At 37.8% G+C, this 20,037-nt stretch overlaps 2 protein-coding genes across 13 annotated transcripts in view; one reads left to right on the top strand and one right to left on the bottom strand.

The window, feature by feature from the left end:
- The window catches only part of FGL1 (fibrinogen like 1), a 28,766-nt gene extending 12,616 nt beyond the window's left edge, over positions 1-16,150 (bottom strand). Inside the window, exons 1-7 of the mRNA XM_084517483.1 lie at positions 15,841-16,150; positions 15,327-15,501; positions 15,106-15,160; positions 12,451-12,579; positions 10,206-10,272; positions 9,217-9,388; positions 4,187-4,262 (exon numbers count right to left, since the gene is read on the bottom strand). Coding sequence (XP_084373609.1) covers positions 4,187-4,252 — 66 coding nt within the window. The 5' untranslated portion in view covers positions 4,253-4,262; positions 9,217-9,388; positions 10,206-10,272; ... (2 more) ...; positions 15,327-15,501; positions 15,841-16,150. The remainder of the gene's footprint in view (positions 1-4,186; positions 4,263-9,216; positions 9,389-10,205; positions 10,273-12,450; positions 12,580-15,105; positions 15,161-15,326; positions 15,502-15,840) is intronic.
- Positions 16,151-16,166: 16 nt separating this feature from the next.
- PCM1 (pericentriolar material 1) overlaps positions 16,167-20,037 on the top strand; it is a 42,092-nt gene continuing 38,221 nt past the window's right edge. For 5 of the 12 annotated variants that reach the window (XM_084517469.1, XM_084517466.1, XM_084517470.1 and 2 more), the window contains exons 1-2: positions 16,310-16,482; positions 19,701-19,819. In XM_084517469.1, coding sequence (XP_084373595.1) covers positions 19,724-19,819 — 96 coding nt within the window. In that variant the 5' untranslated portion in view covers positions 16,310-16,482; positions 19,701-19,723. Of the gene's footprint in view, positions 16,279-16,309; positions 16,483-16,566; positions 16,686-16,722; positions 16,862-19,700; positions 19,820-20,037 lie in introns of those variants that run through there. The other 7 variants (XM_084517461.1, XM_084517462.1, XM_084517463.1 and 4 more) reach the window with 4 other exon arrangements.

Genomic DNA, 20,037 nt, shown 5'->3' with positions numbered 1-20,037 from the left:
AAAACTACCATCAATATGGTTCTTGTCACTTTCTTGCTGCAGTGATTTTTTTTTTTTTTTTTTTTTGTCGGTGTGAAAAGCTGGTACCATTCTGTACGTTTCTGTGCAGCACAGGCATGGCTCTGGTTGGACTGACTTCCTTGCAGTACCATTAGTACCTCACCACAACTCTAAGAGCAAACTCAAATTAAACTAACAGTATTAATAAGAAATCACATTTCGTGATCAACACATAAGGACGTATAAATAATTTCTGGTACTAGTTAAAAAGCAGAACTTCTGCTACTGTTGAGAAACATCTCTATGAACAGTGTCATGACTATGATGTCATTTCTGATAGAAATAAGTGTTGCTGATGTCCAAGCCCCTTTGCTTTTTGAATACAGAGGATAGAATTCATTTTCAACATAGACAAATGAACTTGACAAATTTCAGGAGAGTACTGTATGTCCGTGAGTTCATTCAAATGCTTCCTAGCCATCATGTGCCATTTGACTGTAATGTTCAGTCAGTCTCATTGAAAAACGTGTTGATCACACTTGCTGTCTTTGCAAACAAACCTGATTAGAGGCCTCTGCTCTGAGTATTTCTGCAGTGTATCAGATGGCTGTTTAAGTGCCATCTAATATATACAGTGGAATAAAAGAATGGGGAATATACATGCGGCAGGACTAGGCAGTTTGTCGGTGACCTGTCTGAGAGGAAAAGGTTTGGCTGCCTCTCTGGGGCTGGGCTGCCCATGTCAGCCGGCTGTGTCAACAGGTTTGTCTGCAGGCTCCGACTGTCTGCTTCCTACTAGGTCCTGATAAGCCTTGAAGGTGCTTGATCACAAGGAGGAGCTGTAAGTGAGATTCACAATTTACCAAACACTAAAATTTTGGGAAGGAAATAAAACAAAAGCAGCCAGTGACCTAATATCCCTAAAGTCCTATGCTATTTAAGAATATTTAAGAAAATCTGTTTTATTTGTTGATAGCTATACAAGATCCCTAACATGCCCTCTTTTATTTTTATTTTATTTTATTTTTTTCCTAGCAGGGAACTTAAGAAGAAAAATAAATACATGCATGTACACACTTTCTACAGAGGCTTATAGGTTATTTGACCATACGTAATGACTAGTGTGCTACATGCTTCATATTACAAAGAAAGTTTTTCAAAAGAGTAGAGCCATTCTGAGCCATTCAGAAGAGAAAGTTCTCTGCAAATTCTCAGCCTGCTCCTGAGTGCACACAGAAAATGAATGGGAACTGGACAGATATATAGGTGGGTTGAGAAAGAGTGAGTTAAAAAAAAAAACAAAAAACAAAAACTTCTCAGATGAAATATTAATCTTAATCATAGTAAGCTATAAAGGAGCTCCCATGCTTTTGTTTACTGAGGAGGTTGGCCTTTAACAGTCTTACCTCAGTACGCACAACTTTGGAGAACATGGTAATAAAAAACAGGAGAGACTTCAGTTATCCTGGAAATGCTGGCCCCTGCAACCAGGCCCCTGCAATGTCATAAGCAAGACCTCAGGTAGATAGTTTTTTTCCCATGTGGCAGGGTCTGAACTATGAAGAGCTATTTTCACTTAAAGTGAAAGTTAAAGTAAGAGTCTGTGCTTTTGAGGAGGGAGAGCTACAGGCAGCTGTGTTTTTTGCAGGTCTAGTGAAAATGCATCATTCTGCCTACCTGTACTGCTGACAGCCATTCTCCTACTGTTTTTAAATTATATAGCAAAGTACAGACCTTCTCCAAAAAGCCTTTTTGTACCTTAGAAAAACTTGCCATCTACCTTTAATGTGGCACTACTTCATATGCTGCCATAAAAGGTCTGTTCCTTTTAATCAAATTAAAACTATCCAGTCTGTATCTCCAAATATTATTCTTAACTTTGTATTTTAAAGTTATCTTTTCATTTTGTTGACTTAAAAAGTGTGAATTATTTCATGAAAATGGAAAAGTAACATCGAACCGATTCTCATCCTCTTTACAGACTGCACACTTGCTATAGGGTAAGAAATAACACATTTGCATTATACATCACAATTTCCTGTTGCAAAAGATTTAAGCTCATGATGCTGACTAGGTGACTAAGTACTAGGTGACAATAAAGAAACCATGAACAGTACTAAGTACACCACAAGAAACAAATGACTTAACAGAACTAGTCTTGAAGGCAACCTTGAACAGTACTTGTATCTGATATTTTGCTTTCTCTTCCTGACTCAGGTCTTCTCATTGCTATCTCCTGCTGTGAACTCCAGTTCCTGTTATGCTTTGCTGCTGAACAGCAACACTGCAATTCTTGTATTTGGAATCCCAGACGTATTTTCCCCATGGGACAATCCCAAGTTAGCTGTGTAACTTTCAAGGTGGATCGATGTGGCTTTTAGATTTGCATGTCACAAGATTGCTCTTTGCATGTACTACTCCACTTTGTCGCAGGATAACTCTTTTAAAATCATTGAGGTTAAACCTGTGCACAGCTAGAGTAATACAGAAGCAAAAGGTACCCTAGGGTTACAGTGTCAGAGTTGGCAGCTATAACTTACTGCTATTCCTTTTGTTAGATATGGATCAAAGTAAAGCAATTATAATAGTGAAATGCTCTTAAAAAATGTGAATTTGACCATGACTTTCTCTATTGGACAGTAGTGCACACTGAAACTAGACTGAACACAACCTGTTCTCTCTGTTTCAGTGAAGCAACTGTTTGTACTACACATTGAGAAGCAATTATCTAACTGTTGCTGACAGGTCTGCTCTTGGACACATGGTTCCATATTTAAGCAGCTGCTGCAATTAGTATGCATTCACATTCTTTATTTTATTTCATTATCGTGAGGGCTATTTAGCAGCCAGTGTCCTTTCATTAAAACTGATGCTACAAATTATATTTAGAATAATTTATGAAAGCTACAAAAATACCAACTCTTTCTTTGAGGTGCTTTTTCCTCTATTTTTAGAATTTAAATGAGCTTAAAGAATACCTTGAATGAGAATAGTATTTTAAAGAGATTAAATATGAAAACTTAGAGAGGAATTTCAGAATGTTCCCAGTGCTCAGTCACAGTCAGCCACAGCCCATAATATTCCAACTAAAAAAGAAAAAATCAAAATAAATCAAATGTATTTCATTGTATTGCCTTTTTCTCAGTAGGTTTCTATAAAAATCAATATTTATTTTTTTTTCTCCAGTAAGCAAAGGTGATTACAGAGGCAGGTGCATCCTACCTATTTTCTCCCTGTAGAGCTACTTTTCTAAACAAAAGGCTTTCCTAAGACAGCCACAAACAGTTATGCTTACCTAGTTGTAAATTTGACAACCACTTCCACAGAGGCAATTACGAATCAAAAATTCAGTCTCCAAGGTCCCTGCCAATTAGGACTTGAATATTAAACTAGAAAGGACAGCCAAGACGGGCAGTACAGGACTGATAAGGTTACAACTATTTTAAGTGGTGGAATAAATGTGTTTCTGTGTTTCTGTTGGAGACACAAAATAAGTAGTACAAAGTCTGGGAAGCCAGAATCAAAGGAGTTGTGTTCATTGTTTCTCAGTGTGAGCTACAACATAGTAACATGGCAACAAGTAAGACAGTGAAGCTGTGGATCTGATTTGAGAGGAAGTCCTAAGGCCAGTGGACCAGGTAGAAGAGGATAGAAACACTCTTCTTGCTTTGTATCAGCATAGCACTGGTGCGGCCACCAAGCTTGTGAGACACGAGCTGTTTTGCCTTTCTGTAGGTACGTTACTCAAAACTGAAGCTGCTATTCTGAGTTAGCATTACCACGGAATGGAAGCAATAACTGCCTTCAGTGCAATAACTGCACTACCTTCAGTGCATCCTCTACAATGTTCATGTTAACGCATCATGTGATAACTTTTTAGTAAAGGTATTCTATTGCCTCTTTCTCCATGTTGGATCCAGTCACAAACTGACTGGATTACTTTCTCCAGTGCTATTGCTCAGCCATTTTATATTTATGCACCTGTTTTGTCATTCCTTATCAGAAACTTGTCTCCACTGAACACTGGTAGAGGCTATTTCCCCAGTCTTCTGGATTTGTTTCGTATTCTAATCTTTTCTGTCAAAGGTTCTGCCAACAGATCTAGCTGAGATACACTGTAAGGACTACAGAAGTTCTTCTTTATTTAGAAGAAACTCTAAACATAAACTTAAGGAGTAGAACTTACAGAGCTCGCAATAGTATCCGTCAGGCTAGCTGCAAGGACAAAATCAATCACTATCAAAATCTTCATTCTCTGGAAGCTGTGAAGTAGAGGGACAAATGAAATAGTAGTTAACTTAAACGTTAAAGCTAACGATTTACACCTGACATCTTTACTTGTTATTGCAAATAATCAAATTAACCTATAATTATTTCTCTATAATTCACAAATACAGCGTATATTTAGGCTTCATTACAATGTATAAAATAGTCTGATAAAATACACCTTCAAAAACCAGTAAAAACAATCCTATCCTTTTAGGCCACTAAGGATCAGAGATCTCCAAACATTTTAGGAGGGTTAATCAAGGCTACAAAATGACACGACTTACTGTGGAATAAGACAAAAGCAAAATACCCCTTTAAAATTTTGAGTAAAGCAGAAGAATATTCCTTGGGCTCTGAAAGTTGGGAGAAAGGTCTCTATACATTCAAGTTAACTAAAATCTGTATTTGGTTAGCTGTCCTTGAAGTAAAGAAAATGTCTTGTGCAAGTCCTTTGTCCCAGGAAAGGATGGAGGTAATAATTTTTCTGTCACAGATTAATTTTGGAAAAAATGTGTAACAGTTATCAGCTTTTATTCTAGTGGTGACAAGGATGACATCTATCAACTAATAGCTATGTATATTTTGTACTGTACAGCCCATAGGATTTTAAGTCCCATTACTTCATAGGAAAATTCTTTAATATGCCAAAAAATCACCATCGTATCTGACTGCCTTGCAAATGTTAGTTAATATATCTTCAACAGTTTCCAGAATGTAGATGCATGTTTTTCAGTTCACAGATGAGAAACCAACTTCTATAACTAGTAAAATATTGACATAGATTATACATAAATCAATTTCAAATTTTAAATTAAACTGCTGCAATGGTAAGCTGAAGGTTTTTTTGTGTGTGTTTTTTTTTTTTTTTTCCTCAAATTTACGGAATTTTCATTTAAGATATGCTAATTCAATTTAAACCAAAATATGTGTCCACTCTGCTTTTTCTAGTTATTAAACTAAATCAGCTAAATACATGTTAAAGCATTTGTGGTTAGACAAAGAATAAGATACATTATAGAGATTAATGATTCAATTTCAACATGTGCTTATTGAATCAACTTTATGGAAATTTCCACTCTTATTTCTACAGGAATTAAGACGAAATACCAGTGGAACTTTGGCAGACTGTGCTTTTTACTGTACAAAGAAAACCAAGGTGCTTATGTGATTTTTTTTTTTTTTTTAAGTTTTTATAAAATCTGACAAATTCAACTTCATTTTCACCAATCTCCAAAAGCTTCATGCAAGAGTACAAATTACACTGCTGTCCAACTGCAGGTTTTAATCACCTATGAAATACTAAGGACATTAAATTATACTAATTTTATTTAAGAAGGCAATTTATTTCTGGTTTTATTTCTGAGTTTTGCTGGTTTGAAAACATCAAACTTGTTGCAGAGTTCATGTTTCTGCATAAATCTTGTTACACAGCTTCTTGCACTAGACTGGATGGAAATGCAAGGTGTTGAGGGTTGCCCAGCACCCCATGTTACAGCTAGCTCAGAGAGATTTTTTAATAGAATTTTGGAAATACATAAGCAAAATCTACCATTCAGCTGCAAAGCACTACACTAAGCTGATGTCTATCTCTAAGGATTCCAGAGGGGTCCCTTGTAAATTATTTATAAAATGTTTAATGAATAGAAGGTGTGACCTGAAATCTGTTATTTCTATGCCATACGATTTCTAAATTTTAACTTGTTTTTCTTCACATTAACCACATAAATGTTATGTTATTTCAATTAGAAACTTTAATAAAATTCAGTACAAGTTCTGCTATTGTTTAAAGTGGTGAGTCCTATGAATTTAAAGCTTAAAAAGTGGGGGGCTGCATCTGCAAGAATTGTTTGGCATTGAGTTTTGTTATTAATTTGGATTTCAGAGGTTTTTCCCATGATAAAACATGCATTTTCACCTAGAATAGTAGTAGTTAGGGCTATTGCAGCTCTTGCCATCTATTGCAATGACATTGACTGCTGTGGGAGAGGAGTGCCCAAAGAACACGTTAGCTGTCTGGGCAAGCTGCAAATGACCTATCTTAGATAATTTCAGTCTCTACTCCATGCATTTCTTGAAAACGTTTTTTAGGAGAGAAGGGTTTCTATTTTTTCACTGGGAGATTCTTTAACTGCTCTGCTCAATCTGCTATTTTAATTACAAAAGCACACTGTTCTTCCTCCAATTAATCTTTATATTCAAGATGTTATATCGTGATTTCACTTATTGTGAAAGCTGCATCGGTCTTAAAAGGATTGCACATCTTTATAAATACAATATTCTTATTAAAAATAAGAATCACACTATCGAGTATATCTTACATACTGTTCAGAACAATTTATATTAGCTAAGAAAGAGAAGACCGTTAGTCACAATCAAGGCAGACCATTTCTCTTACAGTATGTGTGAGCTACTGCAAGCATACTGCACAAAAGGAACCAAGAGCTGAAGAGTTTGTGCAGTTGGTTTGGTTTGTCACCTTCAGATGATGAAGTCACTTTTCTATTTAAAGTGTGCCTCTTTCTAAAGTATGTTCCTGTCGTGGAAAACTTCATGAGGGCTGCACTTGGAAGACAATGTTGTCAGTATCACTTTCAGTACCCTCATAAATAAAATTATAAAGTGATGTTTTAAATATATTGCTCAAGGTATCCTTGCCCTGGAGTTTAATTTTTAAGAAAGGGAGTCAGACAATAAAGCCAAGGTGCATTCTGGTGCATTATTAATCATGTGGTCAGTCATGCTAATTTTGAGTTCACTGTGATCATAAGAGAATTAAGGGGCATATAGAAAGGGAGCAACTAGCAACTGAGATCTCCATTTGGCAGACCTGTCATCCAATAACAGGGAATACACTGAAACAGAGAGGACACAGGAGAAAAAAAAAAAAAAAAAAAAATACCGAGGTAGGCCTGAAGTAGGAGCAAGGGTTGAGTAAAGCAACATCTTTCTGTTGCTGTCATCAGGGGGAAATAAAATAAAATAAAATAAAATAAAATAAAATAAAATAAAATAAAATAAAATAAAATAAAATAAAATAAAGAGGGAGAGAGAGAGAGAGAGAGGGAGGTCAAGAAGACTAGGAGGAGACAAAGTCTGAAAGCAAATGGTTCACCTAATGTTCCTCTGCTTCTGTAACTGCCCAGCAGGGAGACCCAGAAGGGGCAGAGGAGAGTAAGCAGAGCTGTTTCTGGAAGTACTAATATTTGAGACAGTTTGTCAGTGGATATAAATTCATGTAGTTATCTGATTCCACAGTTGCAATCACAGGAGATTCACTGAGCAGTCAGAAAAGTGATTAGAAAAGCAGTAAAATATCATACAATAGGATCAGACCTCATACATGTTCAAAGTGTTTTGCACACGCTGACTGAATAAACAGCTTTGGTCTGGGAATTAATGTTGTTACCTATTAGTTAGTTTTTTATTTTCTACTCAAAGTTTCAAAATAGGTTGGTTCAGTGACAGTTCTCCGAAACTGTATGTTTATCTTCTGGTGATATGTAAAGCTAAAGCTGTGTTTAAGGGAAGCTTAAAATCCTGCTCTAGGAAGACAGCTTTGAAAGTCAATTTCTCAAACTAATTTCTCCACCCACTGAAATATTTAGCCTGGTTGTTACATAGCTATTTAAAATGCCTTATCCAGAAATATGCCTGGAGGGTAAAATAATTTAAAATGTAGGGAGAGAATATAACTTTCACGCATAATGCAGTAAAAAAACATGAAAAACAAACAAACAAACAAACAACAAAACAAAACAAAACCAAAACCACCCAAGCCTTAATCCGCGTCACAGATGAAGACAATTGCATAACTATTTTTGTATTGCTGATGCTCGTGAGTCCAAAGAGACAATGTGTACTGAGAGACTTCCAAAGCTTTGGTTATAACACAGTTTTCCCATTTAAAAGCAAACAAATAACAAAAGCATCAACCAAACAAACTTGTGCAGGGGAGACTCCTTCCCAGGAAAGCTTTCAGCTCAGACAGCAGACACGCAGATTGATTATCACACATCAAGACAGACTGAGAAAACCTCGTTGTAACATTTTTGAGTTGAAAGCACAAGCCTTTAATAATTAGCTGCTTTCTATTTTAGCAAAACTGAGGATTAAGTGCAAATCTTATCCTTATGAGATTACTCAGATACCAAAGATCACACCTGGAATGTGCATTTGCATGACCATATGGAAAGATTTCTCCTACAGCTACACAATTAAACTTAAAGAAAAATACCTCTGAATATTTTTGCATTTTTGTACTTGGGATTTCTTTACAGGCTATTCAGATAGTAAATCCTATGGTCCAATTTCCACCAAATTTAATATTTTTCTGTGTCTTTCAATCACAAGTTACTGACTAGACTTGACGATACGAGCAAAACTCTTGTGCTATGAAAGTACTGAACTCTCAGCCTATTTCCTTCTTGAATTCTGGAGACAGCAAGCTATATAAAATTCAGATGCCAATTTCTGTTTGCACAGTGCCAGTAAGAACTGCCATGTTAAAAAACACAATAATAATAAATGAGAATCTGTCTGCCAAAAGGACAGCTAATGACTTGGAAGCCAAGCCTGTTTTAGAGATTAAACTCATGAACAAACTTTGCTTTGTTTTAATTAGGTAGTGCTATAAAAATTGAGCCAATTTCCTCATCTGAAAAATGGACAGATAATTTATGATCTGATCCAATTCTAGGCCTCAGAAGCAGCCCTATTCATCCAGCCATACATTATTAGACACTTAGAAAGTACAGATTTGAATATGGGGTTTATTATCAAACTGAGTATTCATCATAGCAAAATAGCTAGATCCTACCGAAGCAACATTCCTACATCATTAGCAATATTGCACCAGTTATACGACCTTCAAAAACTACTTCTAATGTGTAAGTATAGAAATTACCCCAAATTCTTTCTTCTTCCCTCACAGGTACCTAAAACATTTACCTTTCCCCTCTGGACAGAACTCAAAGTTGTTAAATCTTCTTAAGCTGATGCAAGGAATTCCAGAGCCCTTCCCAGACTGCGATTGTTTTTGCTATTAAATTCTGTAGTGCTGCTGCTTACATCTGCTATGAGTCAGTGGGCAGGAATGTTACTGAGGAGTCGCAGCTATCAACTCCGAATTGCAACATAAGAAGGAGAATTTTGTAATTTTGTGCCTAACACAACACTTCTGAAATAAAAATAGACCAACAAGAACAAAGAATCATCCACTTTCTTTCATTGCTGTGATCCAGGAAATTGGTCTCAGCGTGACATTCAGCTTTCCTGAACCAGAACCTAAATCTCTGAGGCTTCAGAGCTATAGGGAGCTTATCTGACCTGACTGATGTAGAGGGAAAACACTCTCAGACTATAGGTTACAGTTTAGAGCTGATAAAATATAAAGAAATCTGCTTAAAACAAACTAACGAGGAAACTTAATACAGACAAAGCCAAAGGGAACAGGAAAAAAGGAAAAAGAATGCTGTTTGATGTAGGTATTTTTTATCTAAATTGGAAGGCACCCAAAAGTCTCAGTGACTTGGTTTGACACTACCATTTTCTTTGTAAGCTTGTTAGAGCCAGATGAATACAACAAATATATGTTGAAGATGTTATTTGTTTTGCATGTTTGCCTTCCTTCTGTTATGCTGGCTCTTTCCAAACAGTTCAACAAATGAGAATACTTATAAGAATGCTTCTGGATGAAGTAAACTCTTAAGGAAATAGTGAACAAAAGCAATAAAAGGAGTTTTACGTTCCACAGCTATAAATACCTGGCAGTATTTCTCTTTACTCATTCCATTACATCCTAACTTCAAATTCTGAATTTCAAGTAGTTAATAATTGGAATAAATTACAATAAATAAGATAAAATTATAATAAATAAAAATTCAATAGAAGTATTCAACATCTTACTATGGCTAATGACTTTGGTAGGAAGGGGATACCTGATGATAGTGGGACTCCCGACTTAGTTCAGGAAAGTATAGTGTGACTCACTGGGTGGGCTCTGGACTGGGAAAGTGGAAAAAGGCATGGTTATGTTAAACTCTGACTTAAAAACTGTAAACTCTGAGCATTCAAACAATTTATTGAGGGCTACAAGTAGATACTCCATCACTTCTAGTCTTTAAACAAAGATGGGATGGCGGAAATCTCTGGCTGTTTTTCAGTTAAACATGACTGAACTCAGAACAAGAAATTCGATATGGCATCGAGTCAGAGATCTGTATTCAAGAGGCTGCACATCATTGGAACGATTTTGCAAGAATAGACATTAAATAGAAGACTCTTGAAGATTATACAAATGGGAGTCATATAAGCACAAAGGAAAAGAGAAAGGTTTTGGAGTCTTTTTCTGACCTATCAGATATATCAAATACAGGAAACTGGCAAATGCCATAGATCTCAACATGGCCAGTAATGACCTGGCTGTTCAAAGAGAACTTACTCAGATTTTTCTCTTCTTGGGAGAGTTTGCACAGAATTAAAACTAATTATAGCAAGGATTGTTAATTACTGTTTTATCATTTTTTAAAAAGTATTTAAAGAATAAAATGCTGTTCCTCACTTTTACACTAACTCAATATGTTTATTACCTCCCATAAGTACAGCAAAAAGAGTTGTATTGAATATTTGCTCTTTTGTGGATGTTTAAAAGAAATAGCTAACAAAAGAAAGCTGTGGTCTTTGTTCCCATTATATTCCAGCCATCGGCTGAGTACTTCCTGAGGTATTTTATCTAACAGAAGTTTAACAGCTTGTAAAATCAGTAAACACAAGATAATGTGTTCATAATATCATCCTTTTATCATCCAGACTCAAAGGAAATTGCAAGCACGCAAAAAACGTTAATAGTATACTGAACATCATTTTTCCATGATAAGCTCTAATGCAGGTGGTTAAACGCTATTTATAAAAGGTAAAGATTTTTTTTTTTTTTCTCATGTGTATGATTCTTATCCAGGAAAGTTTTAGATCACCTTCAAATATCATGTAGAAATGTGGGAGGGTCAAAGATTGTACAGCCATGACATGGTAACTCAGTGCTTGCCAAAATGTTCTTTCATTCCATCTGTTATGAATTAATTTGGTTATGCTCTTCTCTGCATTGTTTTATTTTGTGTAATGCTAAGGATGAAACAGAAAGCATGTAACAGTCTCCATTCAACTGAGTTAAGCTCTGCTGTGTGAAGGGTATATGATAGAGAAAGGACTTGCTCAAGATCTCAGTGCAAGAGCCAGGAAGAGAACACAGTCTGTAATCTTCTTCCTTATTTACAAGAACAGCTTAGATACCTTGCCTTCTCCGAACTGTCTCCTTTCCCTAGGTTCCTGTTCACCTCAGTTTTTCTTTTTGTTCTCTCCAAAGACACCTTTCACCTATATTCTACCTTGCAAATCATATCATCTCTGTAGAAAAGTGAACCAACTAATTTCTCTTCAATATATGTCAACTGAGTCTTGTTTTCCATTGGTGCCATCTCTAACCAGTAGTACAAATTAAATCACATAGCACCAAATCTCTACTATTCCTCTTATCATCAGGAAAAAAAAAAAAAAAGGCACGACAAGAGCAATTTTATTGGAAAAATGATTTAGGTTACACAGTTATTTAAAACACTAAAACACTTCAAAGTTATTCCAGTTTCAAACCTTGCATCGTCATTGGACATGCCGGGTCATCATATTTCACTCAAGTACTTCTACAGAAAAAAAAAATATGGAAGAAAGCATCTACAACCCCTTCCTCTTAGAATGAACTCTCAGATGGTTGTACAGGACCTTTCATTCTCTACACTCAGAACCGAGGAAAATAAAAAGCTAATAATGATGGATTTAATTTCAAAATGGAAAAAAAAAATATCTGGGGCTGGGCAGGGAGGCAGGAGAACTTTTGATTCTGGACTTTTCTTTATAATATACAAAGGGGTTCCTTACTTCTTTAGTATTCTTGTCCTTTGATTCAGCTCCGAGGGAGAAATTTATGAGGTATTTCCAACCTATGTAATCATTTAATCTTTCTCCTGATTATGTTTGTTGTTGTTGTTTTTTGTTTGTTTGTTTTCTTTCAGTCAAGCATTCATCTAGATTGTGACTCCAGAATTCTAAGCAATGTGGAAGTGCCTAGACAATGTGATAATATACAATGACCATCCCAGGTATTATAAATTACAAGTTGTGGCTACTCACTTTTCTGAGGAATCTGCAGATAAGCCTGTTTAACTCAAATCTGACATTTCAGAATAACTGAAGTATTTTTTGTTTCATTTTGGACTGCTTTTGTCAGCCAAGGAAGAAACTGAAGATGGTGCTACTGAACTGGAAACAGAAAAAAAAAATTAAAAAATTAGACTATATAACTAAGAGTGCAGTGTATCAAATGCAATGTTAAACTAAACAACAAACAAAAAGGGAAATTCACATTAAACACTGGATCTGTAGGCTGTTCACAAACACTGTTTCATAAAAAATGGATCTGAAATTAGGAGTAGAATAGTGATTTATGACCTTGCTGTCTTGTGTGTTACAGAGACCTCCTTGAAAATGTCTTCAAAATGGGCTCTTCAAAGTGGACAATGAGAATACTTATGGTCCTAGAGTTACAGAGAAACAGTGGTTCTCCTGATGTGTTTTGGTTGTGTGAAATGAGCATGTTTAATAAAACCAAACCGGTTATGCCTTGTGCCTCCACCTTGTCACTTTTTGAGCCTAAGGATGATCTCAGTAACTAGCATTTTGCTAGAATACTTGGAATGTGCATAACAGCAATTATTACGGAGTGCTGAGATAAAAGCAGTGTCAAGTGGATTACCTTCTCCATCCTTACAGATTGTGGTGAAGGTTTACAATGGGGTCCTGTCAATTCAGGACCAACATGCAGATGTTTTTCCAAGGTCCAAGCAGGTTAGCTATTTTAGCTAATTTTGTAACTGCCAGTTACTTTTTCCTTTATTGCTTCTGATGGTTATTATGTGGATCATCACAACTTGCTTTCTTCTTCACCAGTAATGAATTGTCTAATCCTTGGCTAGCCTAATGCTTGGTTTGGGGATATTCAATGCCAATGCCTCTGCCCTATGCCTGCTTAATATATTATCAGGTCCCACAGGGATAAAGAGACACTTTATCTTCCTGTATAAATCAACTCAAAACTCTTTGCTATTGCCTTAAGAGGAAACCATATTTCCAATGTAATGTTATGCAAAAACAAAAAACAAAACAAATCAATCAAACAAACTTTAGTTTGGTGGCCTGATAGATGCTCTGCAGCCATATTATGGTAGTCTAAATATTTTGGGCCAGTTACATTTTTGCAGTAAAAGCATCTTTGTGAGCAAAGAAGCTAACAATTACTACTATTACTCAAATGCTGTGTTAATTACTGCTTTTGTTTCAGTGCCCTTAAAAATCTTTCTCCCCAGCTTCTCACATCTCTGCAGTCTCAGTTAAACTTTAAACCTTCACTTCTTTTTGTTTCTAGTCTTTATATGCCTGTGTTTATTATTATTATTATTGTTTTTTGGCTTTCTTTTCCTTAACCCCAGAATAATAAAGTAAAATTAACAAGATAAGGCCAGCAGATGCACAAGCAAAAATCATCATGTCTCTGACATAGCTTTCAATACTAATTAAACTGGACTATCTCAAAAGATAATCCAGTCAGTTTCTGTGAGGGTGCATTCATTAGTATGTCTGCTGATGGCAGCACTTATAGCAGAGATCTTTGTAGGAGAATTAGTTACTGTCAGTCTAGAGGCTCATTAGTGTTGACATGGGACTTCCCCCAAAAGGTATGTTTATTTTTTAATTAACAAGACATTCTTTAAGCCATATTGTTTTGGCTCACAATTTTTCCCAAATCCTAAGATGTTATTTTATAGCAGTAGTAGAGAACCATCTACAATAATGCTTCTTGCAGATCTAAGGTTCCTTATTGCACATTTTTTTTAGTCTACCACACACAATAAAAAATGGTATTGAGCAGCTGGTACTGTTTTATTTCTTTGAAGCACCTCTTAAATTATTTTTTATTTCTATTTTTTATATGGTAACAAATGTGCAGCCAACTCCAGAAGAGGGACAGCAAAATAAAAAGAAGAAAAAAATTATTCTCCAAATGTCAAGTGGGAATCAGAGTGATGATAATTTAAGCTTCTAGAAGAGCCATACTACCAATATATCACATCCTATATTAAGGATGAGAAAATACACAGTTTTGACACATAGAAGAGTACAATAAAGATATTGTTACTAAAACATTCTAATATCTATTTAATGGTTTTCCTTAACAGCATATTATATTTTTATGTAAGACTTTTTTTTTTTTTTTTTTTTTTCAAGAAACAAAGAAGGAGCTGTATTTTAAGAACAAACCACAGTGACAAAAACAATTGTAATCACTGTATTAAGGCATTTTTTTTTTTCCTCTTAAATTTTGCTTCCACCTGCTGGGCATTGAGAGGTATGCCACTGTGACAATAGCATCCTGCCAACAGCAACATTGCCAGTACTGTGCTGAATATCCAGACATGGTACCTGAGGCCAGGATAAAAAGACGTTTTTTTTTTAACTTTTATAATACCATATACACTATATTATATACACTATATATAACTTTTATAATACTCTAACATTATAACTAATCAGTTGCACTTATAACTTTAAAAAGCTGATAAATAAGTGGCGAAGCTGCAATGCAGATGAATGATATCTACTCCTTACATGTAGAGTGTCCAGAAGGTTGTTGTAGAATTTCATTACAGTGCTTTCTCTTATGGATATAGGCATGTTGCAACGGTAGGAATGTGAGCAAAATGCTGTGCTGACTGACAGGCTTACGCTCACCTTCCACACACATCTGGTGCTGTCCAGAGCTATTCCTTTGATGCCAGGGCATTTGCTGGAGAAAACAAAAATATTTTTATTGAAGTTTTTTTGCTTCACAGATTTTTTTCCAGTGATTTTGTTCCCTTTCTAAATTAGAGAGGGATTGATGTGCCATCTAGATTTTTGCTGGAGCAAAAAAACATGGGCACAAGTATTAATGACTGGGGATTTAACTCTACCTCCAGGTGGTATCGGTAGAATGCCTCTAGCCCACCACGAACCTGGAGCTTTATTCAGATACTTCATGTTTCTGCCTTGGAGCTCAGCATAATGCAGATCCTGAAAATGGTAGCTTCTTTTTCCTGTTCTGACAATTGGACCACGATGACTGAAATACAAATCCTATCAGCTTTTCTGAAAAAGAAATGGAAAATAACAGTAAATGACGGCATGAATACTACCAAATATATACATATATATATATGCCATTTTATAAAATGGCTAATCCTTTTTTTGTTTTTCCCTATTTTTTTTCCTCAGCAAAGTTTTAGGAACCCAGCCCTATAAACTGCAAGCCCGCAAGCAAGTCGCTAAGAGCGTGCAGTAGCAACGTAGAAAAAGTAGAAAACGACCAGAAACTGACTGAAATGACCTCCCGCTTCCCCTGCTCTATTTTTAGCAGGGAATTCCTGGAGGAGACCGAAGAGCACAGCAATGTGTGAGGCGAAACTGCCGTAAATAAATGCTCCGGACCTCATCCGAGCCTCATGGTTTTGACGTCGTGATTTTACTAGTCTTCTTCCAGTCAGGTAAAATCGTTTGTAGAACTCATCACAGTTTGCGTATTTTATTTTAGGGGCAAAACGAGCCCGACGCTTCACAGGCGGCCCCAAGCAAGCTCCCGCTAGCCCCGCCACCGCGCGGAGCGCCGCCCTGACTGGAAAACTACACCTCCCAGGAGGCGTTGCGGCCAGATAGAACGAGCGCGGGCGCTTTCCTCGCGCGGTGCACGCTGGGACTTGGAGTTCCGGCCGTCCCGCCCTTCCACCGCGCTGCGCAGGGCTCCCCTCCCAGAGGCGCGCAGAAGCGCGGGAAACTCCGTCCTCCGCGCCCTGACGTCACGTAGCCAAGCCGGGGCGGCGCACCCGCAAGCGCGGAAGGGCACCTGCGAGCCTCGTTACCACGGCAACGGTGCGGATCCCTCCGCCGCGCCCGCCTCCCGCACTGTGGCGGCGCCTCCAAGATGGCGGCGGCGGCGGCCGTTTTGGCCGGGCTGTGAGGCCCCGCGGGCAGCGCCGTGCTCCGGAGCCCGCCGCTGCTGGAAGGCGACGCCCGCGGCAGGGACCGGAGCCGGAGCAGCGACCGAGCCCGGGGCCGCCGCCCCTCCGCCGCGGGGTGAGGCTGCGGGGCCAGGCGGGGGCCGCCCGCTCCGCTCCGCGCTGCCCGGCGGCGGGAGGAGGCCGCGGGGCGGGCCCCGGGCTGGCTGAGGGCACGGGGGGCTCTTACCGGGGTTTTTATAGCTGCTGGGTTCCGCTGTTAGCCTCTCTCCAGGCGAAGTTGCAAGCTGAAGGGTTTTTCTGGGGGGTGTTGCAGCAGGGGTGAGTGCTGTTGGGAAGACGTGCCGGCGGATCTGGTGCAGTTAAAAATACTGGAAAAAAAAATAAATAAAAAATCTAAATTTGTATCTTTATTATTAAATCCTGTGATACTTCAGAGCAATTTTTATATTGCTGCAGCATGCACAAAATGTGTGTGATCCTAATCGCTCTGGCAGGTAAAAGTTTTGACCATAATCTGCCCTGTTACCTTATTTTTACTGTAGTAAATGTACTTGCGAGGATTTTATTATTATTATTATTATTATTTTCCTCAAGTTCCTGATAATTACTGTAAGGCAGCGTGCACACGCTCAAGCATGGCTTTTGTGCAGATTCCTTAATGTGCAAGGAGCTAAGATTGCGAGCGGGTTGCTGGATGCAGGAGTAGGATGATGGAAGGGCACCAGGGCTCTTAGAAGAGGATTTCATCCGGCTGGGGAAATGTAAAGGAAGGCAGACCACATTTTTTCTTAAAATTCACTTGTTGAAAGTAATCAGGTCGCTGTTATTTTTGAGCTGTATTTAGTAGAATCCTAAATTTAGTAGAATACTGAATGCTAATAAGTGTGCCTGGGGTTCTGATTTGAGAAAACTATTCCGAATATTGCATCTGTGGTAGTGAACTTACTTCACAAGTGATTAGAAACTCTTAGAGCAAGGGTAGGTGAAAATAGCTTTTGTGGAAATTTTCAATGAAATAAATGTAAACGTTTATTTGTATTATGTGAAGATAAATATTGCTGCTTCTTGGTTTTGCACGGAAGGTAGGAAAAATCGCCTTTGCTACAGTTTTGGTAGAATTATATAAGGGTATTACGAGGAAACGGCTTACTGAATTTGGCTGTGAACCCAGATGGTCTCTGAGCTTGTCAAGATGAACTCATTGTGCTTAGCGGCGTAGGTCAGGTTGGAGTGCCAGTGGAAATGTCGGGTCTTGCACAGCTGAACAGGCCTTCTGTAACTGGAGAAAGTATTTATAAAACAGCTGTTGCTAAAATAAGCTAAATTGATAACTATGTTTTTGCTTTGAGTGCTTGTCAAATGTACCTGGAGTTGGTGGGAGAGTTTCTCTGTGAACTGTTTGTAGGATAGTTGCATTTCCACGTGTAAACAAACACACTGTGGAAGGGCATCATGTTTTTATTTTCTAAATTAATCGGACTGTGTCCCTGGATGAAAGTGGCACAGAAGGTGTGTTTGTATAGATCTGTCTTGGTTTTGCTCTTACTGATGGCATGGTTTTTATTTGCTTTCCCAGAGCCTACAGCTAGAGCTTATAGAGCCATATGACTAGCCAGACTGGGGAGCTGATCCACTTATCTCATCTGGGTTTTTTTGCTTGTTTGGTTTGTTAGTTGGCTGGACTAGTTTATAGGTGGTACCCTCTGGTTGCTTGGACTTGTGAATGCTTGTGGTGGGACAAAGAAGGGATATGGATGGGTGTGCAAGCACACTGGGGCTCAGATCTGCCACTTTCTAAAGTAGCAGGCGGTAATTATACGGGTATTGTGGTTCTGATTGTGGCTGCAGAAGCTGAATTGCTCCTGCAGTGTGTTAGCGTGAGTGAGGGTGATCCACTGCCAAGTAGAGAGGTGGTTGTGGTGGGGTGAGCGTGCCTTGTAGATCCCATTTTCTAAATGATGTAGCAGTACTAAGGTGTGTTTGCATCCAAATCCCGCTTTGTGCAATTCCATCTACTGTTGTTACCTGTACGGTGTGATTTTGGTGAAATACTATATATATAAATGACTTAGGTGTACTAGTGCAGCCTTTTAAATGTCAGCTTCCCCCCCACCTCCCATCCTGGAACTGATTATAAAGATGTTTCTTAGATGCTGCATAAAATTTTGAGTTTTAGGTGATTTCTTCAGCTGCATGCTGTGAAGTCTTGGTGTGAAAATTCCTACTATATAGAATGTAGAAAAATGCTTAGAAATGAACAGTCAATTTTCTGTGTTTTTCAGTTAAAGATACAATGGCGATCATGGGCTAATACTGTAGTTAAACCTTTAAACCTTCCAGGAGAAAGTATTTACAAGACAGTTTCTCTTCTACCTCTGTAAAGAACTTTGTGTTGTAAAGCTGTTATGAGGAGCAAATTTGTAGCTGTGAGCAGTGGACCTATGTTAGCAGTAGTTAGGATACACAGCTCTTGTTGCAGCCTGATGGTACATACAGCTATGTATTCTGCCTCCTGTTGAGCAGGGTAATCTAATTTTTGTGCTACAGAGGAATACTTTGTTTCTGACCTTTCAGCTTTAACAATTTTTAAAATTCCTGTTTGTGTCAAAACTAGTAGTGAATGTGAGAATTCCTAAGGTATAGGTTGCTTAATCTGCACAGAACAAGACAGTTAATGAGAACAGCAAAGCTCTAGGAAAACCATTTATTTACCTAGAAACTATTATGTAAGTGGCATGGCATTACCTGCTTAAATAACTTAACCTGTAGTAAAGAATATAACAAACTTCCTGTTGATGTGTGTTGTATCGACATGTCTTGCCTTCGGTGCTCTGTCAGCTTCTTAATATTGAAACAAATGCAGAACTTTGACATCCAGGAGGCGACTTTGGAGGTCGAGTATCGAATAGACACCACTCTGGACCTGAAAGTGCAGGCTTGATGAATTCCAGAGTGGTCTTTGCAAGCTCTCTGCAGTGTACTTTTAGAGGAATATTGAGATCCTCAAATATTGTTTGCTTCCTAAGAGCACTGATTTAAAAGGAAAAGCAAAAGGGGTGTAAAAAAAATACACACAAAGCTGAGCAAAATGCATGCAAGCACATAAAACCAGCACTCCCTTCACACAACTTCTTGATTAATTTTTAATGCCAGTATCTGTGTTCTTCTCACTGTTACATTTTTACGTACACGGGTTTTAGTTTCCTAAAACAAGTTTGTGTTTTCATTTTATTACAAATAAGTAGTTGTCATCTCAAATTAGAGATCATAATGTAAAATATTCTATATGAACGGATTGTAATGTAGCCTATTCCTCTCAACTATTTCTTTTAGATTCTTTTTAGTGGGTGCTTATCATGGCAACGGGAGGTGGTCCATTTGAAGAAGGCATGAATGAGCAGGACTTGCCCGGCTGGAGCAATGAGAGCCTTGATGACAGGCTGAACAACACGGTATACTTCATCTTAGCTCTCGGTTGTCGTTTTATGCTGTATGTTAAAATTAGTAAGTAGATTCTGTTACGCAGGCAACAATGGAAAAAACTAAGTCTTTTCAGTACTTCTCAATTTCAAAAGTTCTAAACTGCTTAAGAGTCTTTGCCAAAGAAGAGATACAATTTTAGCTTTATTGTAAGCTAATTAAATGCATAGCAAGATGGTACAGGTTAAAA

This window comes from Aythya ferina (genome assembly GCF_964211825.1).
Source record: "Aythya ferina genome assembly, chromosome: 4".
Classification (NCBI taxonomy): Eukaryota; Metazoa; Chordata; class Aves; order Anseriformes; family Anatidae; genus Aythya; species Aythya ferina.
Note: the sequence above shows the minus strand (reverse complement) of the source record. Positions and strands in the feature narration are given on the sequence as shown.